This window comes from Panthera pardus, unplaced genomic scaffold (assembly GCF_024362965.1).
Source record: "Panthera pardus isolate Hobbes unplaced genomic scaffold, ASM2436296v1 HiC_scaffold_18, whole genome shotgun sequence".
Classification (NCBI taxonomy): domain Eukaryota; kingdom Metazoa; phylum Chordata; class Mammalia; order Carnivora; family Felidae; genus Panthera; species Panthera pardus.
In genome coordinates this window covers 20055625-20083214 of record NW_026526743.1, presented here as the reverse complement: position 1 = coordinate 20083214, position 27590 = coordinate 20055625, and the positions used below count along the sequence as shown (strand labels likewise).

General features: G+C 46.4%; 1 protein-coding gene and 1 non-coding gene across 2 annotated transcripts in view; both read left to right on the top strand.

The window, feature by feature from the left end:
* WDR88 (WD repeat domain 88) overlaps positions 1 to 24715 on the top strand; it is a 46597-nt gene extending 21882 nt beyond the window's left edge. The window contains exons 4-11 of the mRNA XM_019423363.2: positions 827 to 890; positions 3408 to 3546; positions 4973 to 5102; positions 11419 to 11606; positions 13614 to 13696; positions 15234 to 15302; positions 21412 to 21504; positions 23401 to 24715. Coding sequence (XP_019278908.1) covers positions 827 to 890; positions 3408 to 3546; positions 4973 to 5102; positions 11419 to 11606; positions 13614 to 13696; positions 15234 to 15302; positions 21412 to 21504; positions 23401 to 23538 — 904 coding nt within the window. The 3' untranslated portion in view covers positions 23539 to 24715. The remainder of the gene's footprint in view (positions 1 to 826; positions 891 to 3407; positions 3547 to 4972; positions 5103 to 11418; positions 11607 to 13613; positions 13697 to 15233; positions 15303 to 21411; positions 21505 to 23400) is intronic.
* An 815-nt stretch (positions 24716 to 25530) lies between these two features.
* TRNAT-AGU (transfer RNA threonine (anticodon AGU)) lies at positions 25531 to 25604 on the top strand. Its single transcript has one exon. It is a non-coding gene; the product is annotated as a tRNA-Thr (tRNA).
* The last annotated feature ends 1986 nt before the right edge of the window (positions 25605 to 27590 follow it).

Sequence of the window (27590 nt, the reverse complement as noted above, 5' to 3'; positions counted from 1 at the left end):
AGGTGAAATGGGCCTTTAAAACAAGGGGTTTGCTTTAAAATAGATTTACTTAAAAATCTTTTTTTTTATGTTTTTATTTATTTTTGAGACAGAGAGAAATCACAGCTCGGGAGGGGCAGAGTGGGAGGGAGGCAGGAACCAAAGCAGGCTCCATGCAGGTAGCAGAGAGCCCGATGCGGGGCCCGACCTCACGAGCTGTGAGATCATGACCTGAGCCGAAGTCAGACACTGAGCCAACTGAGCCGCCCAGGCCGCCCCTAGATTTACTTTTATCCAGCAGTTACAAAACTAGTAAAATCTAGTATTGGAAAATTACGTGATATGGGGGACACGGATTACCACGGAAGCATGCAACGGAAGAAAGATACATGTATATTATTATGTACAAAGGTACAGCTATGTTATTTTTACTAGGTGTAAAAGAGAACATTTCAGAACAAACTGAGCTGTCAAAGTGTTTTCCTGTAACAAGACGTGAGCAGAGAAGGAAACAGTGGGTCCGTGTGAGCCGTAGGTATCCCCTCAGAAGAAGACAGTCATTCCCAGAAGAGAAGACACGGTCCCTTTAATGCCCTAAATATGAAAGAACACATCTGGGTGGCTGAGGGATTCAGGAAGGGCATGCGGTAATGCCTCGGTGTTAGGGTCTGTCTGTTTTCAGTGAGGCTCATGGAGGGGGCTGGGAGCGTCTCGAGAAAGATTCAGGTATTACTTGCAACCTTGGTCCTAAGTTATAGAAATTTTCTATGAAGAAATTTCCAGGTGGTTTTTTTTTTTTTTTCCATAGAACCTGTAGCCATAACTGTCTGCGTCATTTTCTTGGCAGAATTATTGCAGCGTCCTATGACAAAGCAGTGAGGGCTTGGGACCTTGAGACAGGCAAGCTGCTGGTGAGTGTGCCCCACCCAGCGTGGCAGCACGGGGTCTTGACTGGGCTTTGGGGGCCTTGGGCTGGGCCTGGGGTGGGAAGGGAAAGCAGTCTTTCAGAAAAGGAGGTTGTCTCAGGGACACCAGATGATGGCGGGTGGGTGTCCAGGAAGGAAAGCTTCTTGGTGCTTTTGCTGGAGGGATGGGAAGAGTTTGGATATCCAAAAGAAGCAAGGGTCACTCGCGGTTGGGGAGAAAGGACCATCGAATTCAAGGCTGAGGGAACTGCATGGGAAAAGAGACCCTCCTCTGCGGGGTGTTGGGATTTGATGGGGCGGGAAGCAGAGCTGAGGCCATGGGACAAAGGCCACGAGTGTCCAGGGGAGCGTCCTCTCCCCATCCTGGAGGGGCCACCATCTATCCATCCATCCATCCATCCATCCATCCATCCAAACCAGCCTGAGACTCCCTCTCTCTCTGTCTGGTGCCCAGGCAGCCCTGGCCCTGCCCAAGGGGCTCCCCAGGGAGCTCCTGAATGCTCCCCTTTGCTCCTCTTTTCTTCTTAGTGCAAAGATCAGTTTATTTCACTGTAAAAACCCCAGAGGTGATAGTTAATAACTTGGCATCCCTTTTCCTGTGTCTGCGTACATTTCCATATGAACACAGGCAAATATGTTGTTAACAACATGGCATGATCCTGTGCATACTTCTGGATCTTGACTTTTTTTTTTTTCACCACTTAAAAACAAATGGGTAAGTAAGTATATATCAATGTCATCCTTCGTAATGGATGCATGGATTCCGTGGTATGGATAAGTCAGGCTGTGTTTCACCATCCCGTTATGGGACACTGGGGCTGTTTTCACGTTTCCCTATCATGAGCAATGCTACAATGAGGAAACTTTGCATGTAACTTTTGATACCTAGGATCCAATATTTTTAAGGAAATAGAGCTGGATTTGACTGCTAATTTGATATAGAAACATGCCGTTTTAAAAATTGTTATCTAGACATCTGTGCCAACTCATATCCAAGGCACTGGAAGAGAGCTCACCCTCTTCATGCCAGATATCATGATTTAAAAAAAAATTTTTTTTAGCCAGTTTGGGTAGATGAAAAATGAGACGAACATTGATTACTCTTGACTTTGAGCATTTTTCCAAATGTTTATTTCTTCTCTTGTAAATTTCCTGCTCTTGTCTCTAGCCAGTTTTTCTATTTGAGATGCTTTTCTTTTTCTTCTTTAAACTTCTTTACAGTACTTTTATTTATTTTTGTTGCACAATGATCCATGCCACTTGCCAACTACAGAGCTGAATTAGTTATCCACCACCGCTTGACAGATTAGGCCAAAACTTAACAGCTTGAAACAACAAACACTTATTATCGCGTGGTTTCTGACAGTCAGAAATCTAGGAGCCACTTAGCTGGGTGGTTCTGGTTCAAGTTTCTTATTTAAAAAAAAAAATTCTTTTAAGTTTATTTATTTTGAGAGAGAGAGCAGAGGAGGGGCAGAGAGGGAGGGAGAGAGAGAATCCCAGGCAGGCTCCATGCTGTCAGCACAGAGCCCAATGTGGGGCTCCAACTCATGAACCATGAGATCATGACCTGAGCCAAAACCAAGAGTCGGACGCTTAACCAACTGAGCCACCAAGGGACCCCGGTTCAAGTTTCTTGTGAGGTCACAGTTAAGATGTCATCTGGGGTTAAGGTCATCTGAAGGCTCAACTGGGGCTCATCTTCCAAGATGGTGCACCCACATGGCTTTTGGCAGGAGCCCTCAGTTGCTCTCCACTTGGGTGTCTCCATAGGGCTGCTTGAGTTTACTCCCTCAGAGTAAGTGATCCAAGAGAGAGCAAGGAGGAAGCTATGGTTTCTTTTATGACCTAGTCACATGCTGTCACTTCTGCCATATTCTATTCATTAGAAGTGAGTCACCAAGTCCAGCCCATACACAAGGGGTGGGGAATTAGGCTGCACCTTTTGGAGGGAGGACTGTCAAAGGATTTGCGGGCATATTTTAAAGCTGTCACAATGGCAATACCATAATTTATAACCTACAGAGAGATCCTCCTTTCCTAGAATGCGGAGCAGCTCAGTGTCCCCTTGTTGGGGTTTGGTGCCAGCCTGTCTCAAGGGATTGTGAGATGCCCAAGGGACTGGGCTGCAGTGTCTTGTCCACAGTGCTGGGCACATGGCAGATACTTAATAAACACTTGTTTACCAAACTGAACAGGAGTGAAGTTGGTCATTACTAGAACCTTGCTGCCAGTTCCATTAGCCGCTCTACCTGTCCTTGTCCATCTGTCCTGGAGACAGCTTAATGAATTGCATTTATTAATTTAATTAGTTAAAACTAAACGAACTTAAAAATTCAGTTCCTTACCTGCTCTAGCCCATTACAAGAACTCAACGGCCACATGTGGCCAGAGGCTAGTATATTGGATAGTACCTAGATGGAACATTTCTGTCATCACAGAAAGTTCTACTGGACAGCTGGGCTAGAGAGAGAACAACCTTTTGATTGTTGCCTTATTCAGTGGAAGATCAATCATGAAACCTTCATAGCCTCCTGTAAACTTTCTCCTGATGGCAAATACGTGGTCTCAGCCTTGGACGTGGATCGCGGAATCTGTATAACAGATGCGGAAAACGCCACCACTGTGTCACACATCAAAAGTGAGTTTGCATGGGCTCCCTGCTCTGTTCTGTCTGCGATGGTAACAACTGCTTGTCACTTAACTGACAGTGACTTTTGATTGCCTTATTTGGTGAAGCTGTAATGAGCGGCATCATTACAGATAGACACTCATTGATAGAACACCAGCAGCTAAAACCATCATCGGTTAAGGCTTTTATGATTAACCCTGTTTGTAATAAGTGAAAAAGTGTTCTGTTTCAATGTCATGCAGACGTTTAAAGCCCAATCTTTTACTGAGCGGAGGCTCAGGCTTTATAGTATTTTTATATGTATTTTTAAAATATAAAGATGAAAGGGGCACCTGGAAGGCTCAGTCGATTGATTTCGGCTCAGGTCGTGATCTCACGCTTTGTGAGATCAAGCCCTGAGACTGGCATGGGGCTGACAGCACGGAGCCTGCTTGGGGTTCTCTCTCTCTCTCTCTCTCTCTCTCTCTCTTTCTCTCCCCCCTCTCCCCTGTGTTCTCTCTCTCAAAATAAATAAACTTAAAATAAATATATATATAAAGATAATAATCATCAGATGTCAATTTTCTGGTTGTGATACTGTATGATAGTTATGCAAGGTGTTTCTATCGGGGGAAACTGGGTGACAGGCACATAGACTCTCTCAGTGTTATTCCTCACAAGGGCATGCAAGTTGACAGTTATCTCAAAATAAAACATTAAAAAATATGCAATCGTTGTAAAACATTTGGTAAGTATGTAAAGTAAAAAGCACAAGGCTGCTGTGTGTGTCCTGTCTCCTCCGTGGGGGTGTCTATTATGAACAACATGTTACTGGGTGGCCTTCCCGACCTCTGTGAGTGTGTGTGGGCATGTGTGTGTGCACACCCCAATCCTACTTCCCATGTGCACCTTGTGTTTATGTTTATCAGCACAGATCTGTGGCGTGTGCACGTCCCCATGGCTTGCCCCTCCCCTCTCCTGTGTCCCCTCATACTCTACCCATCCTCCCCCTCTAGGTTCTAGTTGCACCCCACACTTTTCCACGCTCTGTCCAACCTCCAGGCCTGTGCACGTGTTCCTTCTGCTGGGAGCCCTCTTCCTATTCTGTTTCCCCTGCTAACTTTTAGCGCCCCTCCTCGACCTGTCAGGGCTGGGCCAGCCATCTGTTGGCCAGGAACCATGACCACTCGTGGCCCCTGACACCTGTGGGTTGTAGCTTGCACAGGGCGTCTCTCCATCAGACCGGGAGCTCTGTTCGTGCTTCTTCTTCTCAGCCTGGCACACAGTAGGCGCCTGGGAAATGTCTGTGCAAGTGAGGAGTCCCTCGTAAAACTGGGATTCGTGTTTCTGTAGTACTGTCTCAGTCTGGGGGAGTAGTGTGAGCTTCTGGGCCACGTGGAGCTCGTGGCCTGGAATGTGGAATGTCAAGTGATGAATCGCTTTCCCTGTGCCTCAGATCATCACAGCCGGTCTCTCACGGCATGCTGCTTTGACCCCGACAGCCAGAAGGTGGCTTCCGTCTCATTGGACAAAAGCATCAAGATCTGGGATATCACATCCCAAGCCACGCTGCTCACCATCACCAAGTGAGGGGGGGCCCCATCCTACAGCAGAGAGGTGGGCTGGAGTCCCCGTTCAGACCCTCCTGGATTTGGCCCGCACACCTTCAGCTGTGAGCTGACATCCACATGGGGCATCCCCAGCTTGGTCACAGGTGCTCGGAGGAGGCTGGAGATGGAGAAAGTGAAGGAGGGAGGTGGGCGGGGGGACACCACTAGCTGTGGCTTCTGGGCAGGGACAGGCCTCAGGTGCGTTTGTTTCCATGTGAGCCAACGCTGGAAAACATTGTGCAGAGCCTCCCCACCTCCCTCCTAAATGTGAATTTCCAGTGTCTCCTGTGAAATGGGAAGATCTGATAATCTAGGGCTGCAAGGGTTACCTGTCAGGTGGCCACCACCAGGCGGGGGGCCAGTCCTCTCCAACAGGCCCTGGAGTCAGGATCCCAGAATGTGTATGTGCCCCGTCACCCTGTCTGCTCTGCTCAATCAGGAGCCTTGCTGGACTGGGCCAGGCTGTCCCATGGGTGTCTGGCCAGGGGTCAAGAGTGTGCAGGTTCAGGGATGTCTGGATGGCTCAGTCGGTTAAGCGTCCAGCTTTGGCTCAGGTCATGATCTCATGGTTCATGGGTTCAAGCCCCACGTTGGGCTTTGTGCTGACAGCTCAGAGCCTGGAGCCTGCTTCAGATTCTTGTCTCTCTCTGCCCCTCCCGTGCTAGTGCTGTCTCTCTCTGTCTCTCAAAAATGAATAAAAACATTAAAAAATTAAAAAAAAAAAGAGTGTGCAGGTTCATATCCTGTGTGACCTTGGACCTTAGTTTCCTCACCTGCAAACCGAGCAGAGGTGACATCTGAGTGAGATCCTTAGCTCAGGCCACACGATGGGTGCTCAACACGTGCTGTTACTGAGAGTGACTCTTGTGGAAACCTGGGTGGGGGTGCTGTGGAACGCCTCCTTAGCCCAGTGGGGGATGGGGTGCAGACAGCAGAGGTGGCCGCAGTTCCAGCTATGGGCAAGTGTCATAGTCCACGCTGTTCTGTTTTCCCCATGGAGGTGGAAAGGGAAACAAGCAAAATGTTTATTGGTATTTTTTTAGGTTTATTTATTTATTTCGAGAGAAAGGGAGAGAGAGAGCGAGCGAGTGAGAGAGAGACAGAGAGAGCAGGGAAGGAGCAGAGAGAGAGGGAGAGAGTCCCAAGCAGGCTCCATGCTGTTACCCCAGAGCCTGATGCGGGGCTCGAACCTGCGAACTGTGAGATCATGATTTGAACTAAAACCAAGAGTCAGATGCTTACCCTGCTGAACCACCCAGGCACCCCTCTATTGGTATTAAAATTTTTTTTTAATTAAAAAAAACATTTATTCATTTTGAGAGTGAGAGACAGAGTGTGAGCGGGGGAGGGGCAGAGAGAGAGAGAGAGAGAGACAGAGAGACAGACAGACAGACAGAATCCGAAGTAGGCTCCAGGCTCTGAGCTGTCAGCACAGAGCCCGACGCAGGGCTCAAACTCATGGACTGTGAGATCATGACCTGAGCTGAAGTTGGACGCTTAGCTGACTGAGCCACCCAGGCACCCTATTGGTATTTTTGATCAACCCAAATATGTGATTTTTTTTTTTTTGGAAATAGTTTTTAGCAAGAAAATATAAAGGCAAAGATTCTTGGTGACAAGTGACAGGGCTGCAGCCTCTGAAGTTACACAGGGCCCCACAGAGGGCCCCACACTTGATTTAATGCTCTGCTGTCAACGTCCTTAAATTCTTAGTTTTTGAACAAGGGAACTTGCATGTTTTTATTTCAAAAATATGTAATTTACTTTTTGAAGATGTAAAATATGCAACACAGTACAAAATTTAAAAGGAACAAAAGGATATATAGTGAAAAATCTCTCCTACCTGTCTTGTAACCATTCAGTTTCCCCAGAAGCCATCACTTTTCCCTTTCCTTCCTTCCTGCCTGTCTTTCTCTCTTGACAGCTTCACTGAGATAGAATTCACACAGCAGAGAATTCACCCATTTCAAGCGAACAGTGGTTTGGAGGCTATCGCATTGTTATCTTTTAAGTTGTGGTAAACTACACATAAAGTAAAATTTTCATTTTAACCATTTAAAGTTAATCACTGGCATTCATTACATTTACAATATTGTGCAATCATCCCCACTGTCTTTCATTACCTTTCATGACCCAAACAGGAACCCCGTGTCCGTTAAACCATAATTCCCCACTCCCTCCAACCCCAGCCCCTGGCAACCTGTATTCTACTTTCTGCTCTGTGAATCTGTCTGTACTGGATGTTCCATACAAATGCAATCATACATTACTTGACCTTTTGTGTCTGCCTTCTTTCACGTAGCATCCTGTTTGTAAAATTCACCCATGTAGCATGTATTAGAACTCCATTCCTTTTTCATGACAGAACAATATTTCATTATTTGTATGTACCACATTTTGTTTATGAGGGACACTTGAGTTGCTTCTATCTTTTGGCTATTGTGAATAGTGCTGTCATGGACATTAGCAGATGGATATCTGTTCAAGTCCCTGCTTTCAGTTCTTTTGGCTATATACCTAGGAGTGGGCTTTCTGGATCTATGGTAATACTATCTATAGCTTTTGGAGAAACTGGGACCTTGCATTTTAATCATGCACTGGGTCCTGCAAATTATCTTAGCTGGTCTTGCTAAAGGATTTTAAAAATTCAGTCTCAACCTATTTGGAAACTTACAGGGCGTAAGTATAAATAAGTGATATTTTTTTGGCTTCAAATGTCAAACATAATTAAGAAAACTCCAGAGAGAAGAGCAGTCTATTGTATTTATCCATACTTTTGCCTACCATGTTCCGTCCTCTTTTCTGATGGTCCAAGTTTCCTTCTTTTCCCATTTCCTTTCTGTTTAAAAAAATTCCTTTCAGCTATTCTTTTAGAATACTTCTGAGGGCAACAAATTATCTTAGTTCTCCTTAATCTGAAAATGTCTTGATTCCCCTTTCATTCTTAAAGGATATTTTTGCTGGATATAAAAATCAGGGTTGACATTTTTTTTCCCATTTATTTGAAATCTGTCATGTCACTTTCTTCTGATCTTCATGGTTTCTGATGAAGAATCTACTGCCATTCAAATTGTTTTTCTCCTATAGGTAAGATGCCATTTCTCTCTTGCTAATTTCAAGATTTTTTTTCTTTGTCTTAAGTTTTCAAAAGTTTAATGATGTGTTTATTTAGTTTAATTTTTAAAGTTTATTATTTTGAAAGGGAGAAGGGGACGAGAGAGAGAGAGAGTATCTCAAGAAGGCTCTGCAAGGTGAAATCATGACTTGAACTGAAACCAAGAGTTGGACACTTAACTGACTGAGACACCCAGTTGCCTCTTTAATTCAATATTTTTAAAGTAATCCCTACTCCCAGTGTGGGGCTCGAACTCAGGACCCCTAGATCAAGGTTTGCACTAGAAGTTTAATTATGATGTGTCAGGGTGTAGATTTTTTGGGGTTCATCCCACTTGAGTTTCACTTAGCTTTTTGAATCTGAAGATTTATGTCTTTTGCCAAATTGGTAAAATTTCAGACATAATCTCTTTTTTAAAATGTTTTTATTTATTTACTTACTTTTTAATTTATTTTTATGTGTGTATGTATGTATGTTTGAGAGAAAGAGCACAAGGGAGGGGAAGAGAGAGAGAGAGAGAGAGAGAGAGAGAGAGAGTCCTAAGCAGGCTCCACACTGTCAGCACAGAGCCCAATACAGGGTTTGAACCTACGAACCTTGAAATCATGACCTGAGCCAAAATCAAGAGTTGGATACTTAACTGACTGAGCCACCCAAGTGCCCCCAGACATAGTCTCTTTGATTACTTTTTCAGCGCTACTGTTTTCTCCTTTCCCTCTGGGACTCCAAGGACACAAATTTCAGATCTTTTGTTATAGTCCCACAGGTCTCTCAGGCTGTTTTTTTTTCTGTCAATTATTTTTTGAACTGGCTAATTTATATTCTGTTTTCATATTCACTGATTCTTTTCTCTGTTTTTTTCACTGATTTAATTTTGGTTATCGTATTTTTCAGTTCTAAAATTTTCATTTGGTTCTTTGTCACATCTTCTATTTCTTTGCTGAGACTTTCCATCTTTTCATTTGTTTTGAGCATGATCATAATTGTCCATCACAGCATTGTTATGGTGGCTGCTTAAAAATACCTGTCAGATAATTGTAATATCTGTGTCATCTCAGTGTTGAGCATCTGTTGATTAATCTTCTCATTCACAGGGAGATTTTTCTGGCTCTTAGTATGATGAGTGATTTCTGTTGTGTTGTGTTGTGTACATTTTGTGTACACAACATTTTGTTGTGTATTAATTATATTAGGAAACTCTCAGTCTTAGAATCTTGTTCTAACAGGCCACCTCAGTACAGTCTGGAAAGTGTTGCAGTCAAGGTCCCTTTTGGGCCCTTGCTGACAGGGGTGGGGATGAGATGCATAAACATAAACACGCATCTCTGGGTAGTCTGGATCATAAAATCCTGAATGTTTGGCTAGAGGAAGGTGGGTAGTGCCTAAAAGTTTTCTGTCTAGCTAGGCTATCCCTTTGGCTATGGAGAACAGACTTTTCTCGAGCTCCTTTTAATGGTCCCCATTGTTTTTTGGGTTACAAGCTTTTCCAGTATTCAGTCCAGGATATATGAATATGTCATTCATATATAGGATATATATGTCATTCTTGGGTCCCAAGATGTCATGCTGGCCTGCCTACTTGTCTCCATCTTTCCTAGTCTTCCGTTTGCTTTACAAATGCCCAGATTGTTAGGTGTACTTAGCAGAAGGAATAGGAAGAAGTGCATTGATTCCATCTTGTCCAGAAACAAGTGCAATACAAGCACTTTCCCCAAACTTTTGTACTAAGTGCAATGATATTTTCTTTTTTTTAAATTTTTTAATCTTTATTTATTTTTGAGAGACAGAGAGACAGAGTGAGAGCAGGGGAGGAACAGAGGGAGAGGGAGACACAGAATCCGAAGCAGGCTCCAGGGCTCCGAGCTGTCAGTACAGAGCCCGATGTGGGGCTCGAACTCACGAACCCTAAGTTCATGACCTGAGCTGAAGTCGGACGCTCAACGAGTGAGCTCAATGAGCCATCCAGGGGCCCCAAAGTGCAACGATCTTTTATGAGAAGTGGAATTTATTGGAAATGAGAGCCCCATCCTGGAAAATAGAGATAGCCTTGGTTTAAATCCCAACAACAGTGTCTGGATTGTGGGGAAGGCTTTTTATCCATCTCCAGTATATGCTGGGATGATTCTTAGCCTGACAGCCACAGGGATTTGGAACGTTTTACCCTGGACACCTCTAAGGAGTTAATATTTCTTCTCCTTTGATCTTACTCGGTCTGTGCATTACAAAGAACTGAAATACAGTCCAAAACTCTGACCTGAGCTCTAGAAAAGAGTTTTGTCCAAGCTTTCCTGGATTTTATAATCCAGGCTACTCAGAGATGCTTGTTTATGTTTACAGGTTCTCTTGAAAACTCTGTTTATAACAGAAGGTGAGATTCATGGGGAAAATACAACACAAAAGATCACAAAGACAACAAAAACAGCAAAAGTCTGACAGATCCCCCCCCCCTTTTAAAAAGGACGTATAAAAATTGAGAATGGATAACTCAAAACTTTATTAATTAAATGCACAACGTTAAAATATGCTCTAATGATACTGAAGACAAATGAGGAGAGAGGGAGAGAAAAAAGATAGAGTAGTTGGGAAGGGAAGGAGGAAGTGGTAGGAGAGGGGTGGGGGAGGAGGACCAGGGAGAGGAGCCAAGCCTCCATGTCTTGGAGAAAAGGAAGTGGAGGGTGGGCTGGAGAAACCCACCTGGTAAGTGTGACCCAAACCTGAAGGGCTGTTCTTCTATTAACCACCACTAACAGATTTTCAGATGCTCTTCTCCTCAAGTCTCAGGTAGCTCTAAGTGGTGCAGTGGTTCTCAACCAGGCGCAATTTTCTCCCCCGGTGGACAATTTGCCGACATCCGGAGACATTTTTAGTTGTCACAGGTTGGGTGTAGGGCATCTAGTGGGTAGAGTCCAGGGATGGTGCTAGGTATCCTACAATGTGCAGGACAACCCCCTGTCACAGAGAACTACCCAGCACAAAATGTCAGTATCGCCACGATTGAGAAGTCCTGGAATAGCGTGACCTAGAGCAATTAAGATCCGGGCCACGGTAGGCAGTGATCAAAGGAATGAGGTCCGTTAGGTCACCGGGGAGCAGCCCCAATGCCCCTCCCCTCAGGTGCGTCCTCAGATCCTCCAGGCGTGTAGTGCTGATGTGTGCACGCTTCCATCTGTGTTTCAGGGCACATTCCAGTGCAATCTCTAACTGCTGTTTCACCTTCAGTGGCCATTTCCTGTGTACAAGCTCTTGGGATAAAACCTTAAAAATATGGAATGTCCATACAGGGGAGTTTCGAAACTGCGGAGCCTGTGTGACTCTGATGCAGGGCCATGAAGGTTCTGTGAGCTCCTGCCACTTTGCCAGAGACAGTGAGTAATTAACACATAGAAGGATTTCACACCTGTCAGAGCGCTAGGGCAGATGTCCTCCTGTTCCGTGCACATGGACTTTCCTTAGTATAGAGAGGCAATTTCCCACGATGCCAATGGTGAAAGTGGTTTTATCTTCACTGGGAACAAAAAAGCCAAGAGGCACATTCATAGATACAAGTTTGCAAGTAACAGAGACTCAGCTTAATGTGGCTTAGCTGCCAAAGATATTTATTAACCCCCAAGAGTCCAAGAGTAGGCATGGCTGGGTCCAGACACTCAGACAAGGCTGTCAGGGAGCCAACCCTGGAGAAAGAGAGACCCTTCTCCTCCTTATTCTTCCTCCTCTTCTTCTTCCTCCTTCTCCTTCTCCCTCTCCTCCTCTTCTTCTTTAAAGTTTATTTCTTTATTGAGAGAGAGAGAGAGAGAGAGAGAGAGAGAGAGAGAGAGAGAGAGAACGAGTTTGGGGAGGGGCAGAGAGAGAGAAGAGACTGAAATCTCAAGCAAGCTCCACACTGTCAGCACAGAGCCTGATGCAGGGCATGATCCCACAAACCCATGAGATCCAGACCTAAGCTGAAACCAAGAGCTGGAGGCTTACCTGACTGAGCCATCCAGGTGCCCCAGAGAGAGATCCTTCTTTTAGATGGTACCAGCACAAGTCCCAGGAAAGTCTCTCATTGGCTCAGCTTGGGACACACACTCATCTCTGAACCAATCATTTCAGCAGGGGCTGAGAAGCTCTGATTGGCTAGGTGTGAGTAACTTGCCCACCCCCACCCCCTTGAGCTACAGGTTCAAGTCAGTACCCCCTGACCAGAGGGACTAAGAGTATGTGAGGGGTGTTCCCCATGGGAAATTGGGGAGTTGTTGCCAAATGAAGGGGCATAGATGCAAACAGGGGTGAGGACAGGAAGCAGCCTTAGGCCACTAGCCTCAGTGAGGGAAATGACCACTCTTGACACACAGGAGCCAAATGTTTGACCCCTCCATTCTTGGGAGTGGCGCTCATTCTGTGTTTCAGGGGCACCCTGCCAGTACAGAAGCAATCAGGGCCTGGCTTGAGAGATGCTAGAGTGCCTTTGAACAACTCTTCCTCTTCACAAGCAGTGTCTGTGTGAGTCAGACCCCATTAAGAGGTGTCCTACCAGCTTCCGTCCTTGTTTTGGGGGTTCAGACTTACATCATCGCTATTCACACATTCCGTGTTTGTGAATTAGCATATTGGGTAAAATTTCTTTGTAACTCTCAAATCAATACTTGTGGCACTTCTGCGATGCCACGTGGACTATGGACATGCACAGAGCAGTGACAAGTGTGAGTTAGCCTATGCACACATTCCCAGCTGAGGTTGAACAAGGTGACCCTCTGCCTTCTTAGTTCAGCTGTCTTATTGTAAAGTAGTCCATTTAGTGCCCAGGTATTTTGCATTTTGTGGCGTTTTTTTTTTTTTTGGTGTGACTTTGCTGTTTAAAAAGCCCCCAAGCACAATACTGATGTGCTTGCTGTCTGGTGTTCCTAATGCAAGAAGGCGGTAATGTGCCTTACAGGGAAAACACAAGTATCAGAGAAGCTTCGTTCAGGCATGAGCTGTAGCACTGATGGCCGTGAACTTAACCTTAATGAATAAACAATATGTATCAAATAAAGTGTGTTTAAACAGAAACAGACATAAAACAAGGTTATATATTGATCAGTTAATGAAATGTTGTGACCAGAGGCTCACAGGGACCTAACCCTGCATATTCCCCGGGAGAAATTGTTCACTGTTAACTAATTCAGTGTTTGTGATGACTACAGAATATAATTGCCATGAATAATGAGAATTGGCTGTAACTGGTTGGGAGACATTGAGCCACACCAATAAGGGGTTTGAGCGTCCTTGGAGTGAACCATGGTGGCACTTCACAAATGCTTCCTCCCACTTTGGCCTCCTGAAGGAAGAAGCAGATGGCAGGGGAAGATGACCCCACCCACCCCCTGAAACGTTGTCATTTTTTGTTGTAGCCTCTTTTCTCGTGTCTGGAGGGCTCGACAGGACTGTGGCTATCTGGGATGTGGGAGAAGGCTACCGGAAGCTCTCCTTGAAGGTACCAATGTCAGCATCGGATAGAGGATCATGCCGGGTGCTGGGTGCTGGGAATACAGCCGTGGGTGAGACAGACCAAGCTGTCCCAACTGGAGGTGACACCTCTGTGGAGAACAGACCAGAAACCAACAAACAAATCATTGACAGTGATGAGTGAAAGAGAGAAATCACAACAGGGTGATGTGATAGAAATAGACCCCAAGGAGTAATCCACAGTGGGAGGGCTTCTTGGAGAAGGTGGCATATGAGCTGAGAACTTGATGACAAAGAAAGACTAGGTGGATGAGGATCTTGGGGAAGGGCATTCCAGGCAAATGTGAGAGCAAATGCAAAAACTCAGAGGTGGAAAAGTGTCTAAGGACCACAGACATTACAGAAAGATGAGTCCCATAACAAAGCATACACAAAAAGTAATGGACCCCAAAATGGTGGCATCGGCTGAGTGCTTTTGCCTATAAGTTAGAGGAGACTCAACTCAAAGTGGCTCTATAGTAAGGGGATGGATTGTCCCACATGGCAAGAATCCAGAGTCAGGTAGTTCCAGGATTGGCTACAGCAGTGCCTCTGTACCCAGTGCCTCCTACCCCAAGATATCTACATCCTCCCTGGTCTTGTGGTCTCGTGGTTTGGCTGTGAATGCTTGCATCCATGATTTTTGGTCCCTCTGTTCCCTGTGGCTCAAATGTGTCCCCTGGATCATCACAACATTCAGGCTCCCAGAGCTGGTCTGTCTTCAGTCCTCTTCTCCAAGGGTTTTGGGGGAGGCAAAGGGAGTTTACATCACAGCAAATAAACACCTTAGAACCAAATGTTGAACATCCCTGTGTTCAAAAGTCCCTTTGTCCCCTTTCCGGTTGCTCTCTTCTTCTTTTCTCTCTATTTTTCCCACCCTTAAGCTCCTGTCCTTTTGTTCTGCACAGGAATTTAATTTCTCTCTTGCTTTCTCTCCTCCTACCATATACCATATACATCATATACCATATTGCCTCCCCTTCCACTCTTTGTGTACGAGGAAGGCCAAAGAATGATAAAGATGTTGATGCAGAGCCCTGACATCATTCAGGGTCTGAGCTGGCAATGGAACTTATCTCCTCTGAGCTCCATTTTACCTGAGGAAAATAACCCCCTAATTGCCTGAGCCACAGTGGATAGGTTTGAAGCAAACCTCACTTGAAGCAAAAGCCCCCTCACCAACAGGACCTCCAGTAGGAATGGTATTTCCTGGAACGAAGAATGCCAACAAAAACCTGCAAGAGGTGCTCTGGGACCAGCCGGGAATATAGTCGTTTTCTTTCCATCCTGCTAAACTCCAGAGTACTATTTGAACAGCGCACACAGTGCTGTAATGTATGCATGCATCGTCAACCTTTGCACTTTCTGTTCCACCTTAAATGGCATTGGTGACATCAGGGAAACACAGTTAGTTGCTCTTAAATGTATGCATCTCTGGGGTCCCAACTTTGTGTTTTCTGTTTTTGTTGTGTTTCCCAAGGTTTTTCCTCCAGTTCCTTGTTAAAATTCTATTTTTTTTTCTTCAGGGCCATAGTGACTGGGTGACAGATGTTGCCATTAGCAATGACAAGAAACGGGTCCTGTCTTCTTCAAAGGTAAAAATGGGCAGCCTTTGAGTAACTTAAAATTTCTCTCACACTTGTAAGAATTTGTGTCAACAGAAGTGTTATTGCCCAGCAAAATTCCTGGGCCGGCTCTCTGTGAGGGCCGCACCTAGCCAGGCCACCCTCATCCAGGGAGCTGCTGGGAACAAGGAAAGCATGTCCTCTTGTCCTCCTGTGGGGAGTCGCCAGGTATTTCTGTGTCTGCAACCACCCACCTCTGAGCTTTGTTGGAGGAAGGGCCTGCCCAGACCCGTGAGTGACAGAGCCAGCAGGGGGCCTAGGAGGGGAAAGCGTCAGCTCGTTGTGTTGGTGAGCCCCAGAGACCACCCTGAGGTCCCGGGTGGGTCTTCCCTTTCTGCATCACTATGTCCTGGAGTTCCCATGCCAATGGCACACAAGAGCTAGCCCAGGGCGTCCCAAGGGCTGTCCTTCAGGTGTGAGTACAGGAGAAGTGGGCGTCCCAACTTGCCCCCCACCGATCTTTATTAGAGCCATGTCATTCTCTAGTCTGGGGGTTTCTAGGTCTATGGGACCGTGGGCAAGACTCTGCGAACCGTGAGTAGGCTCCCTTGTTAGAGAGCCAGCCAGCCCAGATGCTGCCAGACCTGTGCCTACGTGTTACTATTTTAACCTGAAAATATGAGAAGTGATTATGGCAACTATATCTCAGTAAAGCTGGAGAAAAGTAAAAGTGCAAACCAAAGTATGAAAAGTGAATGCTTATTTGAAATTATGTCTCATTCTGTGTTTTTCCTTCTCTGTTACGTAAATGCTATTATTGAAACAATAATCATTGGACTACTTAACAGCAGCAATTAGTAGTAATTAATAGTGGGATTAATTAAACAAATCTGTTGAAGAAAAATATAAAAATATTTTATGCTGTTTCTTTCTGTCTTATCATGCAACAGTTTATTTAGACTTTAAAAGAAGTCTTCGATGCATATTTAAATTTCTGTTTAATGTTTGTTTATTTTTGAGAGAGGGAGAGAGACAGAGCACAAGCGGGGGAGGGACAGAACGAGAGGGAGACACAGAACCTGAAGCAGGCTCCAGGCTCTGAGCTGTCAGCGCAGAGCCTGACGCGGGGCTCGAACTCATGAACTGTGGTGAGATCATGACCTGAGCTGAAGTTGGATGTTTAATGAACTGAGCCACCCGGGTGTCCCTCAATTTTGTAGGCTATATGGTGTATGCTTAAAATACATAAATGTAAGACTTAACTTTTTTCAATGTTTATTTCTTAAAAAAATTTTTTTTAATGTTTATTTATTGTTGAGAGAGAGAGACAGAGTGTGAGTGGGGTAGGGTAGAGAGAGAGGGAGACACAGAACCTGAAGCAGGCTCCAGGCTCTGAGCTGTCAGCACAGAGCCCGAAGTGGGGCTCAAACTCACAAACTGCAAGATCGTGACCTGAGCTGAAGTTGGGCACTTAACTGACTGAGCCACCCAGGTGCCCCTGGTTTTTGGATTTTCATTAAAATCTTCACAGAAATCAAGAAGGTGATTTGAAACTCCAACTTTTGAATCAAAGTATTTAAGAGCTAGGTTTCCAGAATTTGACAAATCGCTTGATATACTGTAGAAAGTATGATGTTGTTGGAATGTGACAGTTCCGCACAGCAGGGGGCCAACACAGCCGTGACCACGCTTTCCCCTTTTGATCTCCTACAGGACATTTAGTTGCGACCGCTGAATCAGGACATGTAACATCACTCAGTGTGTTGGTTTTTTATTGCTGCTATAATAAATCACTATACACTTTACCCCTTACCCAACAAAAATTTAATACCTTACAGTTCTGTGAGACAGAAGTATGACAAGGTCTCTCTGGGCGAAAACCAAGGTGTTCACAGGGCTGTTTTCCTTTCTGGAGGCTCTAGGGAACAATCCATTTCCTTACCCTTTCCAGCTTCTAGAAGCCACCAGCATTCCTTGGCTTGTTCATCTTCTTCCATCTTGAAAGCCAACAAGGTTGTATCTCTCTGTTCCTTTCTTCCATAGTCACATATCCCTCTCACTGTTTTGTACACTTTTAAGGACCTTTGTGACTACGTCCACCCCGCCTGGAGAAACCCACAACAATCTCCCTGTTTATTGTAAGATCAGCTGATTAGCACACTTAATTCCATCTGCAACCTTAATTCCTCTTTGGTATATAACCTAACACATTCATAGGTTCTGGGGCTTAGGATGTGGGGAGGGCATTGGTCTGCTGACCACACTCAGTTTCATAAAAACAATCAAAGGAATGATATGATAATGGATGTTCATTTGAACAGTGTCCCCAAATTAATTCACCAACTATTTTCCAAGGAATACTGGTGTCTCTAAAAAAATTTTTTTATTATTTATTTATTTTAATGTTTATTTATTTCTGAGAGATAGAGTATGAGCGGGGGAGGGGCAGAGAGAGAGGGAGACACAGAATCCGAAGCAGGCTCCGGGCTCTGAGCTGTCGGCACAGAGCCTGGTGCACAGGTCGAACTCACAAACTGCAAGTTCATGACCTGAGCCGAAGTTGGACGCTTAACTGACTCAGCCACCCCAGGCTCCCCTTTCTGGTCCATTTTTAATTGGGTTCTTTGTTTTCTTATTGTTAAGTTTTAAGAGTTCTTTGTAGATTTTTAATAATAGTCCTTTATCAGATATATCTTTTGCAAATATTATCTCTCAGTCTATAGCTTCTCTTTATATTCTCTTGACAGTGTCTTTTGTAGAGCAGAAGAATGTAATTTTAATGAAGTTTAACTTATCAATTATTTCTTTCATGGATATGTCTTTGGTGTTATATCTAAAAGTCATCGCTAAACCCAAGGTCATCTAGATTTTTTTCCTATGTTATTCTCTAGGAGTTTTAGCAATTTGCATTTAGGCCTGTGATCCATTTTGAGTAGAATGTTAGGTCTGTGCCTAGATTTTTTTTTTTTTTTTGCACGTGGACACTCAGTTGTTCTAGCAAATTTGTTGAAAAGACTATCATTTTTTCCATTGCATTGCCTCTCCTTTTTTGTTAAGCAGTTGATTACATTTACGTGGGTCTATTTCTGCAGTCTCCATTCGGTTCCAATGGTCTGTCTATTCTCTCACCAATACCGTGGTGTCTTGATAACTGTGGCTTTACAGTAAGACTTGAAGTTGGGTAGTGTCTGTCCTCCCACTTTGTCCCTCTCTTTGTTACTGTATCGGCTACAATACAATCCAAGAGGATCTTTTGCCTCTTCATAAAAACTTTGGCAATCAGTGTGTCAATATCCACAAAATAACTTGCTGGGATTTTTATTGGGATTGCGTTGAATATATGCATCAAATTGGGAAGAACTGACATCTTGGCAATATTGAATTTTCATATTCATGAAGGGTTTCATAGTTTTTCTCACATAGATCTTATACATATTTTGTTAGAAATATACGTAAGTATTTCATTTGGTGGAGGGGTGTGGCTAATAATGGTAGTGTGCTTTTAATTCAAGGTTCCAGCTGTTCATTGCTGGTATATAGGAAAGTAGTTGACTTTTGTATATTAACATTGTATCCTGCAACTCTGTTTTGATCACTTATTAATTCCAAGAATTCTTTTGTTGATTCTTTTGGATTTTCTATATAGACCATTATGTCATCTGTGAACAAACACAGGTTTTTTTTTTTTTTTTGTTTTTTTTTTTGAGAGAGACAGAGCTGGGAAGGGTCAGAGAGAGAGGGAAACACAGACTCCAAAGCGAGCTCCAGGCTCCGAGCTGTCAGCACAGAGCCCGACATGGGGCTTGAACCCACGGACCGTGAGATCATGACCTGAGCCGAAGTCAGATGCCTAACCAACTGAGCCACCCAGGCGCCCCAACAAACACAGTTTTATTTCTTCTTTCCCAATCTGTATACCTTTTATTTCCTTTTATGGTCTCATTGTGTTAGTTCGGACCACTAATCTACTTTTGTTTTACTGTTTATTTATTCTATTATTGTTTCTAATGTTGCTATTATGGACCTTTCATTTAAATATAATCGTACAATACATGGCCTTTTGTGACTGGTTTGTTTCACTTCGCATAACGTTTTCAAGATTTATCCATGTTGTAACATATAGAAGTACGTACTTAATTTCCTTTTACTGTTGAATCATATTCCATTATATGGATATATCACATTTTATTTCATCAGTTGATGGGAATGGTTCTTTTTGCCTTTTGGCTATTGTAAATAATACTGCTATGAGTGTCCGTGATCAAGTTTTTGTTGGAACACTCGTGTTTGATTCTTTTGGGCCTATACCCCAGAGTGGAGCTGCTGGGTCACAATGGTAACTCTGTATGTTTGATCACTTTCACTTCAGGAACTGCCAGACCGCTTTCCAAGTGCTGAATCCTCTTATTTTCCTACCAGCAGTGCAGGAGGATTCCAATTTGTCCACAGCCTCCCCAGTGGGCAGGGTTTTCTTGTTATCTTTTTTAGATTGTGGTCATCCTAATGGTTGTGAAGTGGTATCTTGTAGTTTCAACTTGCATTTCCCTGATAACTAATGATGTTGAGCGTCTTTTCATGTGCCTATTGGCCATTTATAGGTCTTCACTTTTTTGATGTGTGTTTGTCAAAGCACAAATTTTTAATTTTGATCAAGTCCAGTTTTTTTTTTTTTTATTTTGTTGCCTCTGCTTTTGGTATCAGATCTAAGAAACCATTGTCTTATCTTCTGTCACTAATATTTACCCCTATGTTTTCTTCTAAGAGTTTCATCGTTTTAGCTCTTGGCACCCTAGCCAAAAGGCCATTGATCATAAATGTGAGGTCTTATACTTAGTGTGTCTATCTTTATGCCCGTGCCACACTACCTTTTTCTGACCCATTGAACCTGAGATATTTTTCTATTTATTTACACCTTCTTTAGTTTCTTTCAACAGTATTTTTGTTTCTGGTCTATAAGTTTTGCACTCGCTTTGCTAAAATTATTAGTAAACATTTCCTTCTTTTTGATCTGATTCTAAATGGAATTGTTTATTTAGTTGCATTTTCAGAGTGTTCATTGCAAGTATATAAAAATACAATAGGTTTTTGCGTATTGATTTTGTATTCGGCAGCCCTACTGAACTTATTTATTAGTTCTAATAGTTTTTTGGTTGATTCTTGAAGGTTTTCTATGTACAAGGTTATGTAACCTTCAAATGGAGATAGTTTTACTTCTTTTCCAATCTGGTTGCCTGACATTTCATTTTCTTTTGCATTGGTGTCTTTTTTGGGATATGAAAAAACTGGTGATTTAGAACCTGCCCACCTCATCCCAGGCTTGTGAGACTTTGTGTCCACATGTACTTCTGCATTTGCTTCCCCATACCCAATAACAAAGTCTTTCCCTCACATCCTGCAGTGTGCTTTCTTCTGGGTATTTACCACCTCGCCTCTGCCCCCAATCTAGTTTTATGTGTCTGTCCAGCCATCATTAAACAGAGTCGTTTAGCCTCCTCTTCTGGCGAGGTCTGCGTCACGTTGGCACTGGCCTTGTAATTATTCTCATTCTCGTGATCTGAACTCTTAGAAAACCTGATCGTAATACTCACAATGTGAAAAATTTTTACTAGCAATATCTTGAAACAGAGCACGACAGTTGCGTAGGTAAAATCAAAGGCAGACTGTTAACACAATTAGATGCATGCAGTTAAGTTGGATACTTAAATCACGTTGCATGGAGTGAATCACGGTAATGGATGACCCATTACTGGGAATTTAACGTGAACTGCACGTCATGGAAAACTGACAGCAACTATGGAAGATGGATTACCTATGGATGTGTATCCATTTGGCATTAAAAATAGTTTTGCTTTCAGCTCCTATTTTGGGGACCACAGTATGGGTTTTGTCCTTTTCCCTCAAACTTCCACAGCCATTGCTGAAAAGTGAGACGTTTTGCCCCCTGGGATGGGTTTGCTGGGATTGGGGACTTGTGGTCATAGAGGTGGGATGGTCCCAGAGAAACCAGGACAGTTGGTCACCCTACTTCTGCTTCTCTGCAGGGTGGGATTCTTCACCTGGTTGTGATGCGCCTTCCTGGGGCCTCCCAGCTGAAGGAGCCCATCTTGTGACCGCTGCTTTGCTGTTTGACTTGTTTTAGGATAGGACCATGAGACTATGGAATATTGAAGAAATTGACCAAATTCCTTTGGTCATAAAGTACAAAAAGGCCCTGGGCTCAAAGGTGAAACAGGTTGGTATTGGGTAATGTTAAGCTCAATAATGAAGGTGTTCGTTAGTCTCCTCCACAAATCAATTTGTTCTTCGAATAAACATTAATTGGGCAACTGGGGATAAAACCATGAGCAAACAGATGGAGATTCTTGCCCTGAGGGAAGTTATGTTCTAAAAGAGGAGACAATGAATAAAGAAGCAAGAAAAATACTGCAGTAGGTCTCATGGCGGTAAGTAAGTTGGAGAGGAGTAGTGTCAGGAAAGGGAATGAGAGGTGCTGGCCGCTTCACGGGGTGGTCAGGAGACATGTCACTGAGGAGGTGACTTTTGTTCAAAGACCCGAAAGTGGTGAGGGAGTGAGCCGTGCAGATGTTTAGGGGAAGAACGTCCCAGCAGCGGAAGAGCCAGTGTGGAGACTGCAAGGCAGGAATGAGCCCCGGGTGTTTGAGGAGGGGAATGAGTCAGAGGAGAAATGGCTGGGCACACAGCAGGCCATGGCGTCGGCCTCCTACATGTCAGCGGCAGACCCGTTGGCCAGGCCCCCCCAGTGCCCTCCTGTGATAGAGGCCCAGGTGCCTGTTTTTCTCTGGGGCAGGATCGTGATGGTAGGGGGGACACACCTGCTTCACCAGGTGCAGCCAGGACCGGCCACAGAGTCTATCCCCGGGGACTAGAGGCCAGTCCCTGTGGGGGCCTTGCAGTATAGATACTTGGTTGCCACTATGAGAGGCTTGGGAGTCTATGCTGCGTGCCCGGAGTCCTCCTTCCCTCAGAATCCTGGAGCCACCTAGGCTTGTCTCCTCTTAGAAGGCCCAGCTGGGAGCCACCGCTTCTGGAAATGGCTAATATGGGAACAGCACTACGGGGCAAGGAGGTGGGGGGAGGGGACCGACATGGACCTTGTCTTTGTGGCCAGCTGGTCATCATGGCCCGTGTGGCCATGTTGGCCCTTAGGCCCTAGAAGCTAACTGCAGAGCAGTACTTTTCCATGTCCTTCACCTGCCACCAGGGACAGGGCTCCAAGAACTGCCTCCTCTGAGCCCTGTCGTGTTTGGGGTGGGGCCATGGGAAAGTATGCTGTAGACTAAGGTAGGTAAAGGATCAAATTTCTTTCTTGCAAAACAGAGAAAAGAAAGAGACATACTTGAAGCTGTTCCAAAGATGAGCCTTCTGCATTTCCCTTGCTCTAAATCAATATAAGAAACCTCAGGAGTCGGATTTCCCAGAGGGCCTGCCCCGGGTGGGGTGCCATCCTGCAGGAGGCTGGTGCTGTGGTGGGGACCCCTGAGAGACCCCGGCCCGTGGTCTGAGAGCCCGCCCCATGGTGGTGCTCACTTGTTTGCGGGCAGGAGATACGGCGGGTGAGCTGTGCCACCGTGCCACTGCTCTCTGTGCCTTGGCCGGAAACTGGCTCAGACATGGAGGAGGATGCTTAGTACCTTCACCCGGAAAAATGGCTGCTTTGTTTGGAAATCTTGCCTACTTGTTTCTCATGGTTTCGTAAGTTAGGTCCCCAGGGTGTCAGGGCCTTAGGATAGCTCCTCCGCCCCACAGTTGTGCTCCGCAAAGGGCACAGGACGGGGTTAGACACGCACCCCCTGTCCTCTCCACCGTCGAGTGGCTTGTGGCTCCTGTCCCCAGGATTCCCCTAGCCGGGGATGAGCCTGGCGGTCGGTGCCTGCACAGCTTCCTTTGGGGGGGGGGGGGGAGAGAGGGAGAAGCCTGTGTTCATTCTCTCTCAGTGGCCTGCAATTTCCACCCTTGTGGGGTCTGCAGAGACTGCAGAGAGGAGAGGGAGCTCTTGCCTTGGCCCAGCCACAGGTGGCTGGGTCTGGTGGGAGAATTCTAACTGGATGCCTTGGTCCCCTCTGACCAGCACTTCTTCCTTTTGCTCTTTTTAAATGCTCCATGCCAGTGTGAAGTGTGTGACAGGCCTTTCTCCATCTACGAAAGTGACATCTTTTCCGAAACCGTCACCAAATGTGTGTTCTGCCGGATGGATGCAAAAGACTTGTCAGCAGAGGCCTCATCATCATCCGGAGGGGAAGACTGACTGCCAAGGGAGTGCAGCCCGGCCACAGATGACTGATGGCCATTGGGCCTGTTGACTGACTTGAGCACAGGTCACCTGTCATATGGGTTTTGGGGTTCTGCAGGGGACCTTTCTCTATGGCCCCTTCCTGGCCGGGTAGGCGTATCAGACAGGGGCAGGGGCATGGCCTCAGCTCCACAGCACTCTTGGTGGCGGAGATCATACACTTTTTTAGTTTTCATGACGAATAAATCTAGATTCCTTTAGAGAACAAGCATGTGTGTGAATTCTAGAGGCATTTTTGCTCCTTCTAAGCTTTATGACCTGGTGTTCCTGGTGTCATTTTTGGAACACATTCTGGACTCTGGTGTTGCCCTGTGAGGCAGCCAGGCTAGCAACTGCAGCTCCTGTGGACGGCTCTGTCAAACGACAGGAAGATGTGCGGGGTCCCCTCTGGGGAGGAGACTGTTGTGTGGCAAGGCACTCTGGGTCGTCCCTGGTTAATACTCCCAGACGGCCATCCACCCAGAGCAGAGGAAGGTCTGGTTAGGCAGGTGGGCGGAGGGCATTTCCATCACAGGGTGGGTCATCCTCTCCGCCCCAGACTTTTCCAGAATGCCCAGGCAGATGTAGAGCCCTCCTCCTGCTCCCACAGCATACCGTACTACATAAATCAATTCCTTCAGAAGGTTTCATGGACAAACAGGAAGGGCTCCCTTTCCCATTTGATATGGCTCGCACGATTCCTGTCAGTCGTTAGCACTGCCCTTGCTTTGTTTAAAAAACTTAATTGTAGGTCTGATTTATTTAGCGTATTTGACTGGCATCCAATGATTCTGCCCATGAGCACCGTAACCTGTAGTCACTATTTGGGCAGGTTCCGTGCTTGGGCGCTGCCCTCCTCAGTCATAACCCTGGTGACTCTGGTCACCCTGGGGCTGGCTGTTCAGTATGTATCCACTTATCCACATGAATGATGTATGAACATGTCAAAGCTCCACTTCACGCTCTCTTTCAAAGAGAATTCCTTTTGCTAAGTGGTCTCCCTCCTCCCGCACACAGCGCGCACAGAGGAGTGCTTCCCCTTCTGCGTTGGAGGACGGCTCAGCTGCAGGTACCAACAGTGTCGCACCGATGGGCACATAGCTTTGTTTCTCGATTTTTGCTATTACAGATAATACTGGAGTAAATCTTCTTGCGCATATGCACTTGCGGAGTCTAACATTTCTGCGGATGAGGCTCTCCCACGGGTGGCTGAATGAATGAATTGGCTCGAAGGCCCTCTGAAAAGTGTTGGGAAGAGGTGGCTGCGCTGTCCGGGCGAGGAGACCCAAGAAGCTGCAGGCGAGCACCCTGCCAGCTCTGGCAGCACGTGCGGTGTCGGTGCTCCGAGGCCAGCGGCCTGGGTTCCTCGAAGCTCCGGATCCCTCAGGGCGGGCGGCTCAGGCGCCCGCGGTGCCCCCCCCCCCCCCCCCCCCCGCGGGAGAGGCGGCCCCACCGAAGGTCTGGTCGCGGCAGGCGGGCAGATGGCGCCCCCGGAGCGGGCAGGGCCGCCCACCCCCAGTGCGTCCGGGGCGCGCCGCAGGCTCCCGGGCCCAGGGCTCCAGCGCGGTGGAAGCACGGCGCGCTCACCGCGGGGCCACGGCGAGCTGCGCGCCCAGACCGGACGCCGGGGGCCTGGGCCTCGCGGGACAGCGGCGGGGGACTTCCTGCGCCAGGTCTGGAGGGCAGAAAGCCCAACCTTGCGCGGGCACCCCCCCATAGACAGGGCCATCCGGCTCCACGCCGCGGCGCAGACCCCACAACAACCGGGAAGACCAGCGCTCCCGGGCCTGGGGCAACACTCGCTTCCCACTTTTCCGGCTTCCGTGTCCAATCCCCTCGCCTCAGCCGCTGGTGTGGGCAGGACTATACACCACGCATGCGCCTCTTGCGGGCGAAACTTGTGCGCATGCGCACCGCAGAGGGACTAAATGATGATGGGGAACAGATTCTCGCGGTATTCGTGCGGGCGGCGCCGTGGCTTAGTTGGTTAAAGCGCCTGTCTAGTAAACAGGAGATCCTGGGTTCGAATCCCAGCGGTGCCTCAACCGAGCGTCCCGGCTCTCTTTTTACCTGTGCGCACTTTTGCTCTGCTGCCCTACCCAGCGCCCCTCGCTTTAGATGTATGAAGGTGAACCTGAGAAGCCGGTTTAGCGGGCTCGGTGCTGCGGCAGTGTCCTTCCCCGGGACCTCCGCGGCTCCCGCGAGCTAGCTTTCCCCTTGCTGAGCTGGGCAGGGCGAGCTGGGCCCCCTCTGCCCATTCCTCCTCCGAGCGCCCCACCCCGGCTGTTGACGGGTCACCCCCTCCAGTCTTGCGATCGGTGTCACACATCTCACAGGCGCGTCTGGCGAGGTCCACGCTGAACCCGGTCAGTGTGCCCCCGGGGCTGCGGGAAGGATGAGTCAGAGGCTGTATCTTCCGGGCGCCAGGTGGGAGGCTGACCCCTGAGGCCCGCGGCTCTGGCTGCTGCACAAATACGCAGCTGGAGGGCCTGACCCAAAGCAATTGCACCGGAGTCCCTGGGGGTGCCGCGAAGCATGGGGATTTGGAACAGTCACCCAGGAACACTCTTGTCAAACTCAACAAAATTGATGTCCGACGCAACAGGACAGTCCCAAAGAGCTGCAGAGATGGCAGGTAGGGCATCAGCCTGTGTTCCTAAGAGTCAAATTCACCTACTCCAGAAGCAGCATCTCTCTCTACCTCTCCCATGCATTTGGGTAATTACTGTCTTGTTTCTTCTCTTGTTTTGGGGGGATCACTTTTTGCCCTTTGCAACCTTTCGGTTGGCACTGCAAAGGAAAACCTATACAGGTGCGTTGAAGCTTTGTGGGTCTCATAGGCGCCTTGTCACCAATCCAATCAGCGACGACTTTGTTGGTAACAGGACTTGAGTCTTTGCTGGGATGTTGCTGTTTCTCTTGCGCATCTACTGTCCGTCTCTATAGCGGGTCAGTTTTGAGCATTCGTGGCCAAGGGGAGATGTTGGTTGGGGGTGTAAGTCTGGGTTTTAGGGAGGGTCAACGGGAGAAAAGCATTTGTGGCCATCGGCCATGCACACAGCAGATGACGTTGAAGCCACTAGATTGGGTGAGCACCCTTGGACAATAAGCAAAGCCAGAAAGGAGAAACAGGCCCAGGTTAAGCCCACCCCTCCTGTTCCTTAAAAATGCCATGCTATTTCTGCCACAGGATCTTTGCAGTTTCTTTGTCCTGTGCTTGAAATGCTGTTTCCTGGGCCCTTCCTTATTTTGTGGCCTTCGTTAAGTGTATCACTTCTTTGGGAGGCCCCTCCTCAGCCATTCTCTGTATAGGAAGGAACCCTTGCCTCCCCCAGGCCAGCCTTCAGGGCCTTGAAATAGTCTGAAGTTGTTTTATTTGTCCATTGTCTGTCTCCTCAAATAAAATTAAGCCCCAAGGCATGGGGAGCCACATATGCCTACCTCTGTGCCCCCAGCACCTAACAGGGCTTGGAACACAGGCATTGGTGGACAGTGACTTTTTGAAATGGATCAGATCGTGCTGATTGGATTATGTAAATCTGAGGTTTTTGGACAACTAGTCCATCTTTTCAAATAATGTAAGGCAGCAGTACTCTCAAAATGTAGTTCACGGACCCCTCAGCATCCCTAAGACTCTTTCAGGTGGTCAAATGGGTTTTCACGACGATACTCAGACGTTACGTTGTTTTCGTACTGTGTTGACATTTGCACTGATGTGCGAAAGCAGTGGTGAGTGAAAATTGCTGGCGCCTTAGCAGGAATCAAGGCCCCTCGTTGTCACTGTATTTATTCCTTACCAACCACTTTGGCAGGAAACAGACAAAGCCAGTTTCACTTAAGAATGTCTTTATGAAGCAGTAAACATTACGAATTTTATTAAATCTAGACACTTGAGTACGCAGCTTTTTAATCTTTTGTGTGGGGGAACGGGAAGTCTTGAGGTCGTTCGGAGAACAGTACTTGTGATTGAGGGGTTAGTGGACATGGCCGTGTTTTTCGCAAAAGGCTTTTTGTTTGAGGAGATAACT